At 42.9% G+C, this 15,328-nt stretch overlaps 1 protein-coding gene and 1 long non-coding RNA gene across 4 annotated transcripts; one reads left to right on the forward strand and one right to left on the reverse strand.

Moving 5' to 3' along the window:
* LOC136444557 (uncharacterized) lies at positions 1–3,128 on the forward strand. Its single transcript, XM_066442162.1, has 9 exons — positions 1–200; positions 318–530; positions 635–874; positions 1,043–1,134; positions 1,271–1,476; positions 1,575–1,958; positions 2,077–2,235; positions 2,335–2,539; positions 2,655–3,128. Exons 1-9 carry the CDS (start codon positions 1–3, stop codon positions 2,969–2,971), a joined length of 2,016 nt encoding a protein of 671 aa, XP_066298259.1. The 3' UTR covers positions 2,972–3,128.
* Positions 3,129–7,818: 4,690 nt separating this feature from the next.
* LOC136444663 (uncharacterized) lies at positions 7,819–14,976 on the reverse strand. 3 transcript variants are annotated; one of them, XR_010757303.1, is made up of 7 exons: positions 14,744–14,976; positions 14,282–14,409; positions 11,967–14,090; positions 11,509–11,575; positions 11,081–11,241; positions 9,631–9,741; positions 7,819–9,314 (listed from the first exon to the last, which is right to left on the reverse strand). It is a non-coding gene; the product is annotated as an uncharacterized lncRNA (long non-coding RNA). The 3 variants fall into 3 exon arrangements; XR_010757301.1 differs by having other exon boundaries at positions 14,276–14,409; XR_010757302.1 differs by having other exon boundaries at positions 14,236–14,409.
* Between the last annotated feature and the right edge of the window lie 352 nt (positions 14,977–15,328).

Consider the following 15,328-nt stretch of genomic DNA (forward strand, 5'->3'; position numbering starts at 1 on the left):
ATGCAGGGTGTAAGGGACCAGGTCAGTCGTGGGGACCCTGCTGCACTGATGAAGGAAGAACTCAAGATCCATTCTCGGCATGAGCTGCAGAAGATGCTGCAGGAGCTGAAGCTGGACCAGGTCCGCATTCCAACTGGGCACCTGCTGGCAGCAAAGGTGGACATTGGGATGAATTGGAATCAGTGCAGGAAACTTCGAAGGTACATCAACAACACAAATCTTTGCCTGAACACAAACATTTTCTTTATCACTGTCTTAAAGGACATATATGTGATTAACTCAGTTTAAACACAGTGTTCTGTTGTGTTATGTTACAGGTGGCTTAAAGGATATGGCGTGAGTATGGAGAGTGAAAAAGCATCCAGGGCTGTTGCTACACAGCTTCTCTCCAAGATTCCCACAATTGCAGAAAAATTACCTTTTTCTGTGAAGGGGGCCAAAGACAGCACGGTGGAGCTTCTGCCTTGCGCCTATGTAATCTCTTTACAGGATGCTATCTTCGACAACCTGAAAAGAAACCAGACAGCAGGGTAAGAAACTGACTTTGGCCTTCAAAGTTCAAACATGTTTTCATGCCAACATTTGAATTACATTTTTGACAGTGAAACTTACAAGACATATTCACTCTTTACAGCACCCTAACCTGGCACGCGGGGAAAATCCCAGAAAAGGAAATCTGGGTCAAGGTTGGGGGAGATCATGGAGGAGGGTCGTTCAAAATGGCATTCCAGATTCTCAACAAGGAGCGGCCCAACTCCAAGAGCAACACCACTGTCTTTTGCATCTTCAATGCAAAAGACAGTAGGGAGAACCTCAACCTTGCCACCAGCAGGTTTGCCACAGAGATCAAGGATCTCCAGCAGTTAAAATGGACGTACGTTAACATCTGTTATACACATATGACTTAGGAGCATGCCAAAAAGATAACTTTCAGACACTTGTTATTTACACAATGTGAGTATGGACGAAAAGATCTCCCTTTCTTTGGTATAAGCATGTTACCATCGCCCCATGATAATGTTGAATCAAATTTGTGTTGCAGGTGCCAAGACGGGAATGAATTCTCCCTCCGCCTCTTCCCAGCTGGGGACTATGCATACCTGTGCCTGTGGTATGGCTTATCTGGTGCTTGTGGTAAGGAAATTAAATAAGTTGAATAATGTTGAACAATAAATGACCTGTTTGACTTACACTACATGTAGGTTAAAACCATAGTATTTTTGTATTAACTAGTCTCTCTGACTGAGGTTGTGCTATCTTTCTACCACAGGAACTCATCCTTGTTTGTGGTGTGATATCACCCTAGATGAAATTAAAGACACCGACAATTGTAGATTAATAATCCCCCCAAGAAACCTGGAAAGCCTGGCTGAAAACCACAAGAAGTTCCTCCTTGAGGGCAAAGGAAACCTTAAGCTGGCCAAGAAGTACCACAATGCCATCGCGCCAGTTATGTTTGAAGTGCCCATAGACCAGGTAAGTTTGTACACACACACAGAATTACATCTTTTTTTAAATTATCCTATTCCCTGGCATATCTCAAATAGTCTAAGCCTCCATGTCTGTGTTTACAGGTTGTGGTACCTGGTCTACATATCAGCCTGGGCATCTACCTCAAGCTGTTCAAGCTGATGGAGAGTGAGCTGCACGATATTGATCTGAAGCTGCAGACATACCTCTCCACAGTCTTGGATGAAGGTGAGGTCACCAAGGAGGAACTGTTGGCAGACGAGCACCTTGGGAAGTTCAAGGCGTACGTGGCTGCCATCGATGAAGCTCGAGGCCTGGATGAGAAAGCTGACGCCCTTGAGGAGAAGCTGGAGCAGGAGGAGAATCAGCTGGGGTGGCAGGCATTTACTGACCTTGTGGAGCCTAGCGCTGATACTGACATGGCAGACGCTGAGTTCGAGAAAGCCTGCAGTGCCATCAAAGACCTATGCGTGGAGAAAGATAAGCTGGTAAGCATGTGCACACTATAAATTAGTATAATAATAAGAAGTCAGATATACAAATTTTAGACTTATACTTGTATACTATCATTGCACTTAATTTTAATCTATTTCATTACTCATGCAGAGGAAAGGGGCAGCCGAGCTACGACAAAAAGCGTCAGTGAAGGTAGGGCAGGGTCCAATAACATCTGAGCTAGACCCTGCGCTTCAGGAGTTGCACGTGCAAAGACAAGCCTACCACAGCGGCTCGTTCATAGGCAACCATGTCAACACTATGCTTCAGGCAAGTACTTGATAACAATTTTCAGTGTTTTGTTTCTACAACAAACCATCATTTACGAATTTCGAATCTATTCTGATGACAGTTCATTTACATACACAGGACGAATCCATCAAAAAGCTGACAGCAGTCATCACCTCCGTTGTGACAGACATAATGGAGAGGTATGATGACCTGCCTCTTACCCTGGTTCCAAAGGCAAGAGAAACAGCTCAAAAGTACCGTCAACTTTTTGAGCTGTTTGCTTCTTGCCACAAGAAGTATTCCCATGCTGGACAAATGGATGACAGTGCAATTGATGAGCTAGGTAAGAGATTCCTTAATTCTCTTATTAAATTGGTGTGGTACTATTATTGTAATGGATGAAGTGATGTGTTGATATTATCTTTAATAATTAAGTCTTTCTATCTAACCTATTCCAGGCACAGCCATCACAGCATTTATGACGTACTACAGGGAGAAAGTACCAAATGGGTCGGTACCCATCAAGATGCACATGCTTGAGCATCATGTAGTACCTTGTGTTCGAAAATGGAGGTTCGGCTTGGGCTTCCTTGGTGAGCAGGGTTTGGAGCAGGTCCATGCCTTGTTCAACAACATTGGAAGGACAACATCCGGCATAGCCGATCCAGTGGCCAAGCTTAACTCGACCCTGAAGAACCATCTCATCGGTGTGAGCCCCGACCATACTGGTGGTGTTCCCGACCCTGTGCCGAGAAAAAAGAGAAAAGAGAATTAGTCCTATCATGTTCAGCAATCATGACATAATATATACTATTAGAACTAGGAGTATCAATCACAACATTCAGATGTACAAACATGTTCTGAAGTGATGATAAGTGGAATTTTGTATCTAGAGCATATTAGCCACTTGCCTGACTAGGGGGTGCTACAGCATGTTATTGTTAATAAACTTTGTAGGATATTTGTAAACATTGTACGTTATCAACTTTTGTTCCTGAGAACAGTGTTACTGTTACAGTGTTAGATAATACCCTGTTGTTATCAAGTTACCATATTTAGTTACTTCTAAAGCTGATTGGCTCAAAGTCCTGTTGTACTGGGAATGTCCAGTCAAACGATAATACCCTTGACAATACCAAATTGAATGATTTTCTACTATGCTTAAACCTTTACATACTTGTATATACTATAGATAGTAAAATTGTGAGGTGTGCTCTTTATTGTGTTATGATTGATGACTCAAATAAACTATGCTGTTAGAATTGTAAAAATTGTAAATTAAACATGGGATTTTCAAGAGAGAAGTAAGACCTTTGATTTTGGTTAGCATGATAATTTGTGGCATGGATGTAAGTGAAAGGGGGAGGGGGGCAGTAAATACTATATCGGTGTTGCGACACACCCTGAAACCATTTTACGTCTTCCATTCGACAATAACAGATGTTTAAACGTAAATTCACTGAAATATCCCCATATACGCCTACTTTACCCGGTTATATTCGATGATGATTGCGATGTAGAATATGCAAATTAGGTAACATGGCGGAAAAATCCTGAAAATTACCTTTTTTTCGTCGACCTCCAGCCCGTCAGAAAAAAATACACTGGTGCTAAATGGCTCCTTGGTGGACGTACGATCGATCCAGCTGAGTATTTCCGGTGGTTTTACCGATGAAGTAAGCGAGGAAACTGTGAAAATCCTTTCCTGAAGTTGTTGCATGCTGCTTCACCGACTCTGCACTTCAAATGAGTCAATTATGGTTAAATTCCGTCAAAAACGCGAGAAATCAGATCAAAACAGAAGCCCACAAAGATGGCTGCCGGATCATTCCAGAAAGAAGGTACCTCGTGACCCGAAAGGCGGTCTTTGATTGGTTAAAACTGGTTTGGGCAGTTTTTCACCTGCAGTATGCCCACGCGACCGCATGGTGGCGCATGGAAACTCAGCCACATTACATCATCGCAAATCTTGCGCATGCGTACACTTAGCTGCTACCGCGAGTTCGGCGTGGAGGAAATGAAACCACTTTACTTTCTCATTCATGGTTACGAAGTAATAGCTGACCAAAGTTACGACCCCCACCCCATACTTAAAGCATTATAGGGTAAAGGCTCCGGTCTAAAATTCAATCTCTTTATCAGCATGTTCAAACTTTACATTCAAACGATAGGGCCCTTGGTGGGTATTTGAGGAAATGAAACCACTTTACCTTCTCATTCATGGTTACGAAGTAATAGCTGACCAAAGTTACGCCCCCCCCACCCCATACTTAAAGCATTATAGGGTAATGGCTCCGGTCTAGAATTCAATCCCTTTATCAGCATGTTCAAACTTTACATTCAAACGATAGGGCCCTTGGTGGGTATTTGAGGAAATGAAACCACTTTACCTTCTCATTCATGGTTACGAAGTAATAGCTGACCAAAGTAACGTCCCTCACCCCATACTTAAAGCATTATAGGGTAATGGCTCCGGTCTAAAATTCAATCTCTTTATCAGAATGTTCAAACTTTACATTCAAACGATAGGGTCCTTGGTGGGTATTTGAGGAAATGAAACCACTTTACTTTCTCATTCATGGTTACGAAGTAATAGCTGACCAAAGTTACGCCCCCCACCCCATACTTAAAGCATTATAGGGTAATGGCTCCGGTCTAAAATTCAATCCCTTTATCAGCATGTTCAAACTTTACATTCAAACGATAGGGCCCTTGGTGGGTATTTGAGGAAATGAAACCACTTTACCTTCTCATTCATGGTTACGAAGTAATAGCTGACCAAAGTAACGTCCCTCACCCCATACTTAAAGCATTATAGGGTAATGGCTCCGGTCTAAAATTCAATCTCTTTATCAGAATGTTCAAACTTTACATTCAAACGATAGGGTCCTTGGTGGGTATTTGAGGAAATGAAACCACTTTACTTTCTCATTCATGGTTACGAAGTAATAGCTGACCAAAGTTACGCCCCCCCCCCCACCCCATACTTAAAGCATTATAGGGTAATGGCTCCGGTCTAAAATTCAATCCCTTTATCAGCATGTTCAAACTTTACATTCAAACGATAGGGCCCTTGGTGGGTATTTGAGGAAATGAAACCACTTTACCTTCTCATTCATGGTTACGAAGTAATAGCTGACCAAAGTAACGTCCCTCACCCCATACTTAAAGCATTATAGGGTAATGGCTCCGGTCTAAAATTCAATCTCTTTATCAGAATGTTCAAACTTTACATTCAAACGATAGGGTCCTTGGTGGGTATTTGAGGAAATGAAACCACTTTACTTTCTCATTCATGGTTACGAAGTAATAGCTGACCAAAGTTACGCCACCCCCCCCACCTCATACTTAAAGCATTATAGGGTAATGGCTCCGGTCTAAAATTCAATCTCTTTATCAGCATGTTCAAACTTTACATTCAAACGATAGGGCCCTTGGTGGGTATTTGAGGAAATGAAACCACTTTACTTTCTCATTCATGGTTACGAAGTAATAGCTGACCAAAGTTACGACCCCCACTCCATACTTAAAGCATTATAGGGTAAAGGCTCCGGTCTAAAATTCAATCTCTTTATCAGAATGTTCAAACTTTACATTCAAACGATAGTGACCTTTGTGGGTATTTGAGGAAATGAAACCACTTTACTTTCTCATTCATGATTACGAAGTAATAGCTGACCAAAGTTACGCCCCCCAAACCCCATACTTAAAGCATTATAAGGTAATGGCTCCGGTCTAAAATTCAATCTCTTTATCAGAATGTTCAAACTTTACATTCAATCGATAGGGCCCTTGGTGGGTATTTGAGGAAATGAAACCACTATACTTTCTCATTCATGGTTACGAAGTAATAGCTGACCAAAGTTACGCCCCCAAACCCCATACATAAAGCATTATAAGGTAATGGCCCCGGTCTAAAATTCAATCTCTTTATCAGAATGTTCAAACTTTACATTCAAACGATAGGGCCCTTGGTGGGTATTTGAGGAAATGAAACCACTTTACTCTCTCATTCATGGTTACGAAGTAATAGCTGACCCAAGTTACGAACTTACGACCCCACCCCACCTCATACATAAAGCATTATAGGGTAATGGCTCCGGTCTTAAATTCAATCTCTTTATCAGAATGTTCAAACTTTACATTCAAACGATAGGGCCCTTGGTGGGTGATTGAGGAAATGAAACCACTTTACTTTCTCATTCATGGTTACGAAGTAATAGCTGACCAAAGTTCCTACCCCCACCCCATACTTAAAGCATTATAGGGTAATGGCTCCGGTCTAAAATTCAATCTCTTTATCAGAATGTTCAAACTTTACATTCAAACGATAGGGCCCTTGGTGGGTATTTGAGGAAATGAAACCACTTTACTTTCTCATTCATGGTTACGAAGTAATAGCTGACCAAAGTTACGCCCCCCACCCCATACTTAAAGCATTATAGGGTAATGGCTCCGGTCTAAAATTCAATCTCTTTATCAGAATGTTCAAACTTTACATTCAAACGATAGGGCCCTTGGTGGGTATTTGAGGAAATGAAACCACTTTACCTTCTCATTCATGGTTACGAAGTAATAGCTGACCGAACTTACGACCCCCCCCCCCCCCCCCACCACCCCATACTTACAGCATTATAGAGCATCCCCCGTTAGTAGTCTTATCTAATTATAAGGCTCTACTAGCCTCCGCGGGTTGCTGGGAAAATTGTTGAAATTGGCCAAATAGAGTCAATTGTATGAAGGGAGTCGGCTACGGCGAGAGGCTCCAATATTGCAACTGCGGCTGCGAATGTTACCCTCTATGGCCAAAGTCCCCCGGCAATGCAGTCCTTAGTGGCATATTGTTTAGTCAACGATGTTGACATTCACTTAACACTGTCAAGCTATCTACACACCCAAAATTATGACCATATGTCAACCCCTTCTTGAGTTATTTCCTTTCAAATTCTGAAAGAAAACCTGCTCCTACAGTTCTAGGGGACCGAAACCTACACGACTTGATATCCTTCCAAAGAGCTGTATCTACCACTCAAGAATCACGACCATAGCATGTACAGAACACGAAATATCAAAACAGGATCAAAACCTTATTAAGTCACTAGGGGCCAAAATCTAATTATTTGGAGGTCTCATCAATTCCTGCCCACTACCAAATATGTATCACGAATAAACACTGCATGCACATCTTTAGAAGAGGGAGTGAGGGACCAACCAATTCTGGGTAGAGAGAGACCATCCATTTTACATACGGATGAGGGTGTGGGGAGGGAGGACTATCCATTTAAGGTTAGGGTGTGGTGTGGTGAAGAAGAAACAATGTGAAATAGAAACTGTACTGTACAGCCGTCTGTCTAGGAGGGGCCATCTCTTTCACATGGGGTTGAGGGTGTTGAAAGGGCGAGACAATCCATTCTACAGGGGGCTAAGCGATCTGGGAAAGAATGGACAGACTACAGAAGCTAGCAGCGAGGGACCATACATTCATTGGAGAGAGAGGGAAATCCATTTCACATCAGAGTGAGGATATGGGGGAGGGAACATCCATCCATGCCAGTTGGAAGTTGGGAAGGGAAAAATTCTATCCATTTTCTTTCAAAATCAAATGTAAAACAAACCATAAACCTGGTTTTAAACTTTATTTGATTGCAATTGTTGACAACAGAAGAATGCAAAGTGTACAATGTGTTAGAAAAAGGCACAAATTGCACTACAACTGAAACAACTGAGGAAGAAAACGTTTGATCTCAAAGCTAATGTATTTTGCTTTCAAATACAATTGAGGTGGCCAGTCTTATACTAGAAAAGCCACAAAAAATACACGAATTATAAAGACCAATTAAGAACGAAAGACATTTTTGTAAAGAATGTAACACAAGAAGCAAATCCATGTGTAACATCTTACATTTAAAGGCTTTAGATCTAATGCTAGATGCCATCGCAGTACAGTACATCATTTGACTACCGATACAGTACGCCGCATAGACCCAAACTGTCATTAACGAGAACTTCATCTACAGATTGCTGGGGGCATGACAGGAAGTTAACTTGATTTGTGATTGTCATTTCGGTTCTAGGTTCAGCCTAGAAATGTACCATCCCCTCTGTCTACCTGAAGCATTATCAGCCGAGAGAATCATGATCTCTTGACGGATGGCAAGGTGTTGAGTCCATTTTGATGACACCCTGAGTTTTGTTGCTGGTGAGGGGTCGAGACATATCGAGAGCAACGACTACTTCTGCACACAGCGCTCCAGCCTGTTTCTGTGGTAAACAGACCCGAATATATGACTAATTCAATCTCTGTGGCTATGCCGATGGCCGGGATTACATTCGAAGAAACCGCAAACTTCAATGCTCCCGAGATCAGGGATTTCCCTGGTTCTGTTAGCTCATAACTAGTTAGGATCTCCAACCACCTGCCTTCCTTTCTGGCCCTGTGCCGTTGTCTTAGCTCGGGACTCCAAGATACGACACAAGGCGAATTATGTAATGGTCTAGGTCCCCGCAACAACCGACCACTACATAAACAGAAAGGACAACAGATAGTAGAAAAACCCAAGCAGTCATAAACTAACAGAACCAGGAAAGTCCCCGTTCTCTGAAACAATGAACTTCACAGCCACCCCGAGTATAATCCCAGCCACCGACCCAGTCACAGAAACCAAAAGAGCCACACACCGAGCCTATACACCACAGAAACGGGCTGAAGCCCTGTGTGAAAAAGTAGCCACCACTCACAAAATGCCCAACCCCTTCCAGCAATATCACTCAGGATGTCAACAAAACACACGTCAAGCACCCTACCATCAACCAAGAGATTGTGATCATCCCTGCCAACAACGCCTCAGGTACACAAAGGGAACCGTACGTTCAGTTAAAGCTATAAATGCGACATCACAAAATAAGTAACTTCCTATCACCCCAAGACAAGTCAGTCCCTGCCCAACTCTGCAATGATGTAAACACTTAACAATTTCAGGTCCTCTGGCAGGGCGTACACACGAGCACCGGTCGTTCTGGATGTCACCGTGGAGATGGCGTACGATGAAGTTGATCTTGGTTTGATGGCATCAATAAGATCCTGGACTCTGCTGAGATTACGTCTGAGCTTCTTGTAACTGCAAGAAAGTGAAATTACAATCAATTAAGATGAGGGAGACTAATGTTTTTTTTTTGCTTGCAATATTTTGAAAAAAGGCAGAAGGTTGCCTTATTGTCTGTCAGGAATTGGAAAAGGTGACAGAAGTCATGCAGAAGAAGTTTAAATGCCTGTGACACAAATATGTCACCTAAATTGGTCAAACTGTTGGTTACTGATCTCAAGTGATCAAAGGTGATGATACTATAGCAAAGTTGAACTGTTTAACGTCATTGACAATGGCTTAAACTTGGTAGTCTGGTAAGGTTGGGGTAAGTTGTACAGGATCTACTCACAGGTGCTAATCCAGCAGTCTCCTTGTTTATTCCTCCAATCCCTTCAGTTTGGAATTCTGCAGCAGGGCCAGGGCACATACACTGCTTCACACCTTAACTGTTCATCCAGTCCTAAGTTGGAAAAGAAAAATACATTTGATTATAAGTCAGGACATTTTCAAGCAAACATTTCGTTAACCGGGAAATGTCAGTGGTTCATAAGTAGAGTTCATAAGTCGAGAGTACTGCCCTGCGAAACCAAAGACAATTGAATATCATGAAGGTTACAAGCGTGTTCAATTCTCAACCTTGCTGTCAGTCTCACCCAAAGAAAAGAACAGCAGCTCTTGTAGATAAGCCGGTAGATTAGCTTGACACCTCCTTGCTGGCTTTGTGATGTACTGGATGTTGTCACATAGCATCTTCAGTGATGGTGGTGATTGGCACTTTCCTTACTCAGCCCCGGATCGGAGTAGCACACGTCCATCCAGACATTTCTGCGATATCAGCAGAAAAAAAGACATGCATCAGCTGACAGAAAAAAAAACACATGATATTTACATCCTCCATTCTTACAACAGTCTTGTAAACTTGCCAACACAAAGGAATAAATCATTCATTGACAAATTTAAGACTTGTTCTTTAATTAAAATCTGGATTGTGATGACAAGTACCAAACCCGAGTCTGCTTTCACACAATACAGATCAATACAGTACAATACCTTGTTATATCTGTGGAAGCTGCATATGTCCATCACATCAGCTCATTCTATTCACGTGTCTCTTCTAGTCCTAAGTTGTAAAGAGAAAAAGATAGAATGCATTAGGACCTTTGATCAGAATGTCAGGAAGTTTGTGAGTACTTTGTTTGTAATTTCCCATGAAACACATTAAAATGAAAACGTAAAACGCTGCGAAATCAAAGACACTTGAACGTACTCGAGGAAACGCCAGTTAGCTTCTAGTCCTTAGCTTTTACTAGTATATCTTTGTTGTTATAAGTGTATGGAAGATCATCCAATCAAGTACAACCGAAGGGCATTGGATTACCCCCACAAACACAGTTAACGTCAGTGACAATGGCCTGAACTTGTCAAAAATAGCTGGTTCAGGCTAGAGTAAGTTGTACAGGATCTACTCACAGATGCTGATCCCGCAGTCTCCTTATTTATTCCTCCAATCCCTTCAGTTTGGAATTCTGCAGCAGGGCCAGGGTATTTGCACGTACGTATCAGCTGCCCCACACCCAAACTGTTCATCCAGTCCGAAGTTGGAAAAGAAAAATACAATGTATTAAGAAATTTGATTATAAGTCAGGATGTTTTCAAGCACACATTTCGTTTACCGGTAAATGTCCGTGATTCATAAGTAGAGTTCATAAGTAGAGAGTAAAGCGCTGCGAAATGGAAGACAATTGAATATCCTAAAAATTACAAGCGTGTTTAATTCTTGACATTGCTGTCCGTCTCACCTTAAGAAAAGAACAGCAGCTCTTGTAGATAAGCTGGTAGATACGCTTGACAGCTCCTTGGCTTTGTGATGTACTGGATGTTGTCACGTACCATCCTCCAGTGATGGTGGCACTTGGCATCTCCCGTACCCAGCCCCGGAGTTGCACACGTCCGGACATTTCTGCGATATCAGCAGAAAAAAGACATGCATCAGCTGACAAAGTCCAACCATGATATTCACATCCTGCCATTCAATTCACAATCAGACAAGCAAGTATAAAAAATAAAGACTTTTCCAGTTAGCATTGTTCAGATTCAGCAATTGAAAGACTGGTAAACTTAAACTTGCCAACACAAAGGAATAAATTATTCATGAACATTGACAAAGACTTGTCCTTTAATTAGAATCTGGGTTGTGAGTCTGCTTTCACACTATACAGTACAATACCTTGTCATATGTTTGATTTCAAGCAGCATTTGTCCCTCAGCTCAGTATTCACGTGTCCGTTCTAGTCCTATGTTGTAAAGAGAAAAAGGTAAAAGGCATTAGGACATTTGATCCGAATGTTTGTGATTTCTTGATCCGTTCACCTAATTTTCCATGGTACACATCAAGATTTAAACGTAAGACGCTGCGAAATCAAAGATGCTTGAAAGTACTAGAGGAAACACTAGCTAGGTTCTAGTCCAAGCTTAGATATCTTTGATATTTCAAGTGTATGGAAGATCATCCAGTCAAGTACTACCAAAGGGCAGTAGATTGCCCAACACAATGACAGTCAGCTGAAAAAAGTAGGATAAGGAGGCTCCAATTGCAATTTAAAGGATTAAACTGCAGAATAACTCCTACCCAACCGAACACTAATAAAAAATTGCCCCTGACTACTCGTAAGCGGCCAGTCTCACCTTCAGAACAAACACTGCATGTCTTCAAAGATGGTCTCGGTGACGTCTTGGTACTGGTCCGGGAGTTGTCTTCTTCAGGTTCGTCGCGAAGCCCCGGTTGTGGTGACACTTGATAACTGGTGATGTGGGGAGAGGGAACATTCATTTAGTGCCAGTTTGGGACCCAATAACTAATCCTAACTAAGCAGAAAATGCTTACTATGCTAAAATGTATGTAATAGATGTTGATATTGTCAGCACATGGTAGAGCGGTAGCTTGAAACCTTTTTGGACTAATCAAATCTTTAAGAAAGTTATTTTGCAGGTTAAGGCTAAGTCATCTGTCAGATAGTTGTTAATGTGTTAGTGTGTTTGTGTTGTGTGTTATTGCGCGCCATAGGACTGTAGGTTTTGAACCACGCACACCTGGAAGACCGTTGAAGTGCGGTGGGTTCTTTAACGTGCTCGAGGTGTGGCTCTCCTCAAACACGGGACCTCCATTTAACGTCCTATCCGAGGGACGTCCCCAACCGAAGCTAGGTACTCATTTACACCTGAGCGAAGTGAGGAAAGTCGTGTTAAGTACCTTTCCTAAGGACACAACGTCAAAGGGACAGATCAGGGTACCCCGGATTCGAACTCAGTACCTCTGGGTTCTGGGGCCAAACACCCTGCCACTGTGTCACCGCGACGCCACATGTGTGTGTGTGTGTGTGTGTGTGTGTGTGTGTGTGTGTGTGTGTGTGTGTGTGTGTGTGCATTAGTTTGTGTGTATGTGTGCGTTCCAACGTCAGCCTAAGCCTTAATATAAGTAGCCGAAATTTCAATAGGACTTTATAGGAGGCTACAAAAGCTCAACCCTCCATACCATAAATGGGCAATATCAACATCTACTAAATATAAAAAATGCAAATAGATGAGACAAAAATAAAAAATGCAAATAGATGAGACAAAAATAAAAGATCACTTAACAAGAAATTCATCTACAGACTGCTGGGGGCATGACAGGAAGTTAACTTGATTTGTGATTGTCATTTCAGTTCTAGGTTCAGCCTAGAAATGTACCATCCCCTCTGTCTACCTGAAGCATTATCAGCCGAGAGAATCATGATCTCTTGACGGATGGCAAGGTGTTGAGTCCATTTTGATGACACCCTGAGTTTTGTTGCTGGTGAGGGGTCGAGACATCTCGAGAGCAACGACTACTTCTGCACACAGCGCTCCAGCCTGTTTCTGTGGTAAACAGACCCGAATATATGACTAATTCAATCTCTGTGGCTATGCCGATGGCCGGGATTACATTCGAAGAAACCGCAAAGTTCAATGCTCCCGAGATCAGGGATTTCCCTGGTTCTGTTGGCTCATAACTACCCACGCTCTCCAACCACCTGCCTTCCTTTCTGGCCCTGTGTCATTGTCTTAGGTCGGGACACCAAGATATGACACAAGGCAAATTATGTCGTGGTCTAGGTCCCCGCAACCACCGACCACGACATAAACAGAAAGGACAACAGATGGGAGAAGAACCCAAGCAGGCATAAGCCAACAGAACCAGGAAAGTCCCCGGTCCCTGAAACAATGAACTTCACAGCCACCCCGAGTATAATCTCAGCCACCGACACAGTCACAGAAACCAAAAGAGCCACACACCGAGCATGCACACCACAGAAACGGGCTGAAGCCCTGTGTGAAAAAGCAGCCATCACTCACAAAATGCCCCGACCCCTTCCAGCAATATCACTCAGGATGTCAACAAAACACACGTCAAGCACCCTACCATCAACCAAGAGATTGTGATCATCCCTGCCGACAATGTCTCAGGTACACATAGGAAACCGTACGTTCAGTTAAAGCTATAAATGGAACATCACAAATCTGTAACGTCCTACCACGCCAATGACATTAGTCAGTCCCAGCCTAATTCTATGAAAACATGTAATACTTAACTATGCCATGTCCTCTTGCAGGGCCGTACACACGAGCACCGGTCTTCCTGGACGTCACCGTAGAGATGGCGCACTCGTCGGACAACCTCCCACCCAGGATAGTCCCACCACGAACCATCGGTGTAGCTGATCCGGGCTTGATGGCATCAATGCGGTCCTGGAAGCTGCTGAGAGATGTCAGCTTCCCTTTCTTTTGTAACTGCAAGAAAGTGAAATAATCAATTAGGATGATGCAGAGTAACATAAGCAAGCTAAGTTGAAGCAAGCAAGACGAGTAACAACTTTTTGAGCTGCGAAACAAAAGACGATTGAATATCCTAAAGTTAGCGAGTTCAATTCTCGACCTTGCTGTCCGGCGTTTCAACTTTAACAAAAGAACACAACCGTTACGGTTCTCGTGGATAAGCCGGTAGATTCGCTTGACGCATCCTTGGCTTCGTGATGTACTGGATGTTGTCACATGGCGCCTTTAGTGATGGTGTAGCCCCGGAGTAGCCCGTCTAGACATGTCTGAGACCCTGGCGGAAGAAACAGACATGCATAAGCTGAAAAAAACCCCAAGACTTTACTAGCATTAAAGCATTGTTCATATCCAGAATTTGAAACTGTCGGTAAACGTTTAACTTGCCAACACAAAGGACTAAATCACCAGACATAATTCTCTGTGACATTGCATATTAACGAAAGAATCAGACATGCATAAGCTGACCATGATTTTCAAATCCTAACCGTTTCATTCAATTCACAATCAGACTACCAAGTAAACGAACAAGACTTCTCTAGCGTTAAAGCATTCTTCACATCCAGAAATCAAAACAGCCTGTAACTTGTTAACACAAAGGAATACATCACCTTTACGAACAAACACCGCATGTTCTCGAAGATGGTCTCGGGGACACGTCTTGGATCACAGGCCCTGGAAGCCTTCTTTTCGGGCTTGTCGCGAAGCTCCCGTTGCGGTCAGACGCTTGATAACCGGTGACGTTGAATCCCAGCTCGTTGCCGTGTTCAACATGTCGACTCACGGCGCTGACGGCAGCAGAAGCCTAAGGTCTTCCCTCGGTGATAGCTAGTCCCAGCAGTGACGCCCTGACCTCCCGCTTGGCCACGTAAAGGCCCGCTGCACACAGCACGCGGAAAAATACTGCTCTGTGATTCGTCAAAGTAGAGAATTCCGGGTTTCCATTGGTAACAAGAGTGCACTTTTTCCCTATTGGTTGATGAGAATGATCTCATCCTGGAGTCTGTCCCTCATTGGTTATCCACACTGATGAAATCAATTAAAGCAACGCGACCAACAAGCGCAAGACGTCTGATAGCGATTTAGAACGGCACTGCAGCTGGCTGTCCAAAAAAGGTTACAGAGTTTCCATCACTGTAGCAGTATGTGACTGAGTACTATCGCGAACTCAAAATCACCGCGAACACTCCATTTTC

This window comes from Branchiostoma lanceolatum, chromosome 11 (genome assembly GCF_035083965.1).
Source record: "Branchiostoma lanceolatum isolate klBraLanc5 chromosome 11, klBraLanc5.hap2, whole genome shotgun sequence".
Taxonomy (NCBI): domain Eukaryota; kingdom Metazoa; phylum Chordata; class Leptocardii; order Amphioxiformes; family Branchiostomatidae; genus Branchiostoma; species Branchiostoma lanceolatum.

Coding starts and splice junctions, on each gene's coding strand:
- LOC136444557 (XM_066442162.1), top strand. CDS start 1: ATGCAGGGTGTAAGGGACCAGGTCAGTCGTGGGGACCCTGCTGCACTG. Junction 1,959..2,076: donor GCGTGGAGAAAGATAAGCTG/GTAAGCATGTGC, acceptor TTACTCATGCAG/AGGAAAGGGGCAGCCGAGCT. Junction 2,236..2,334: donor ATGTCAACACTATGCTTCAG/GCAAGTACTTGA, acceptor TTACATACACAG/GACGAATCCATCAAAAAGCT.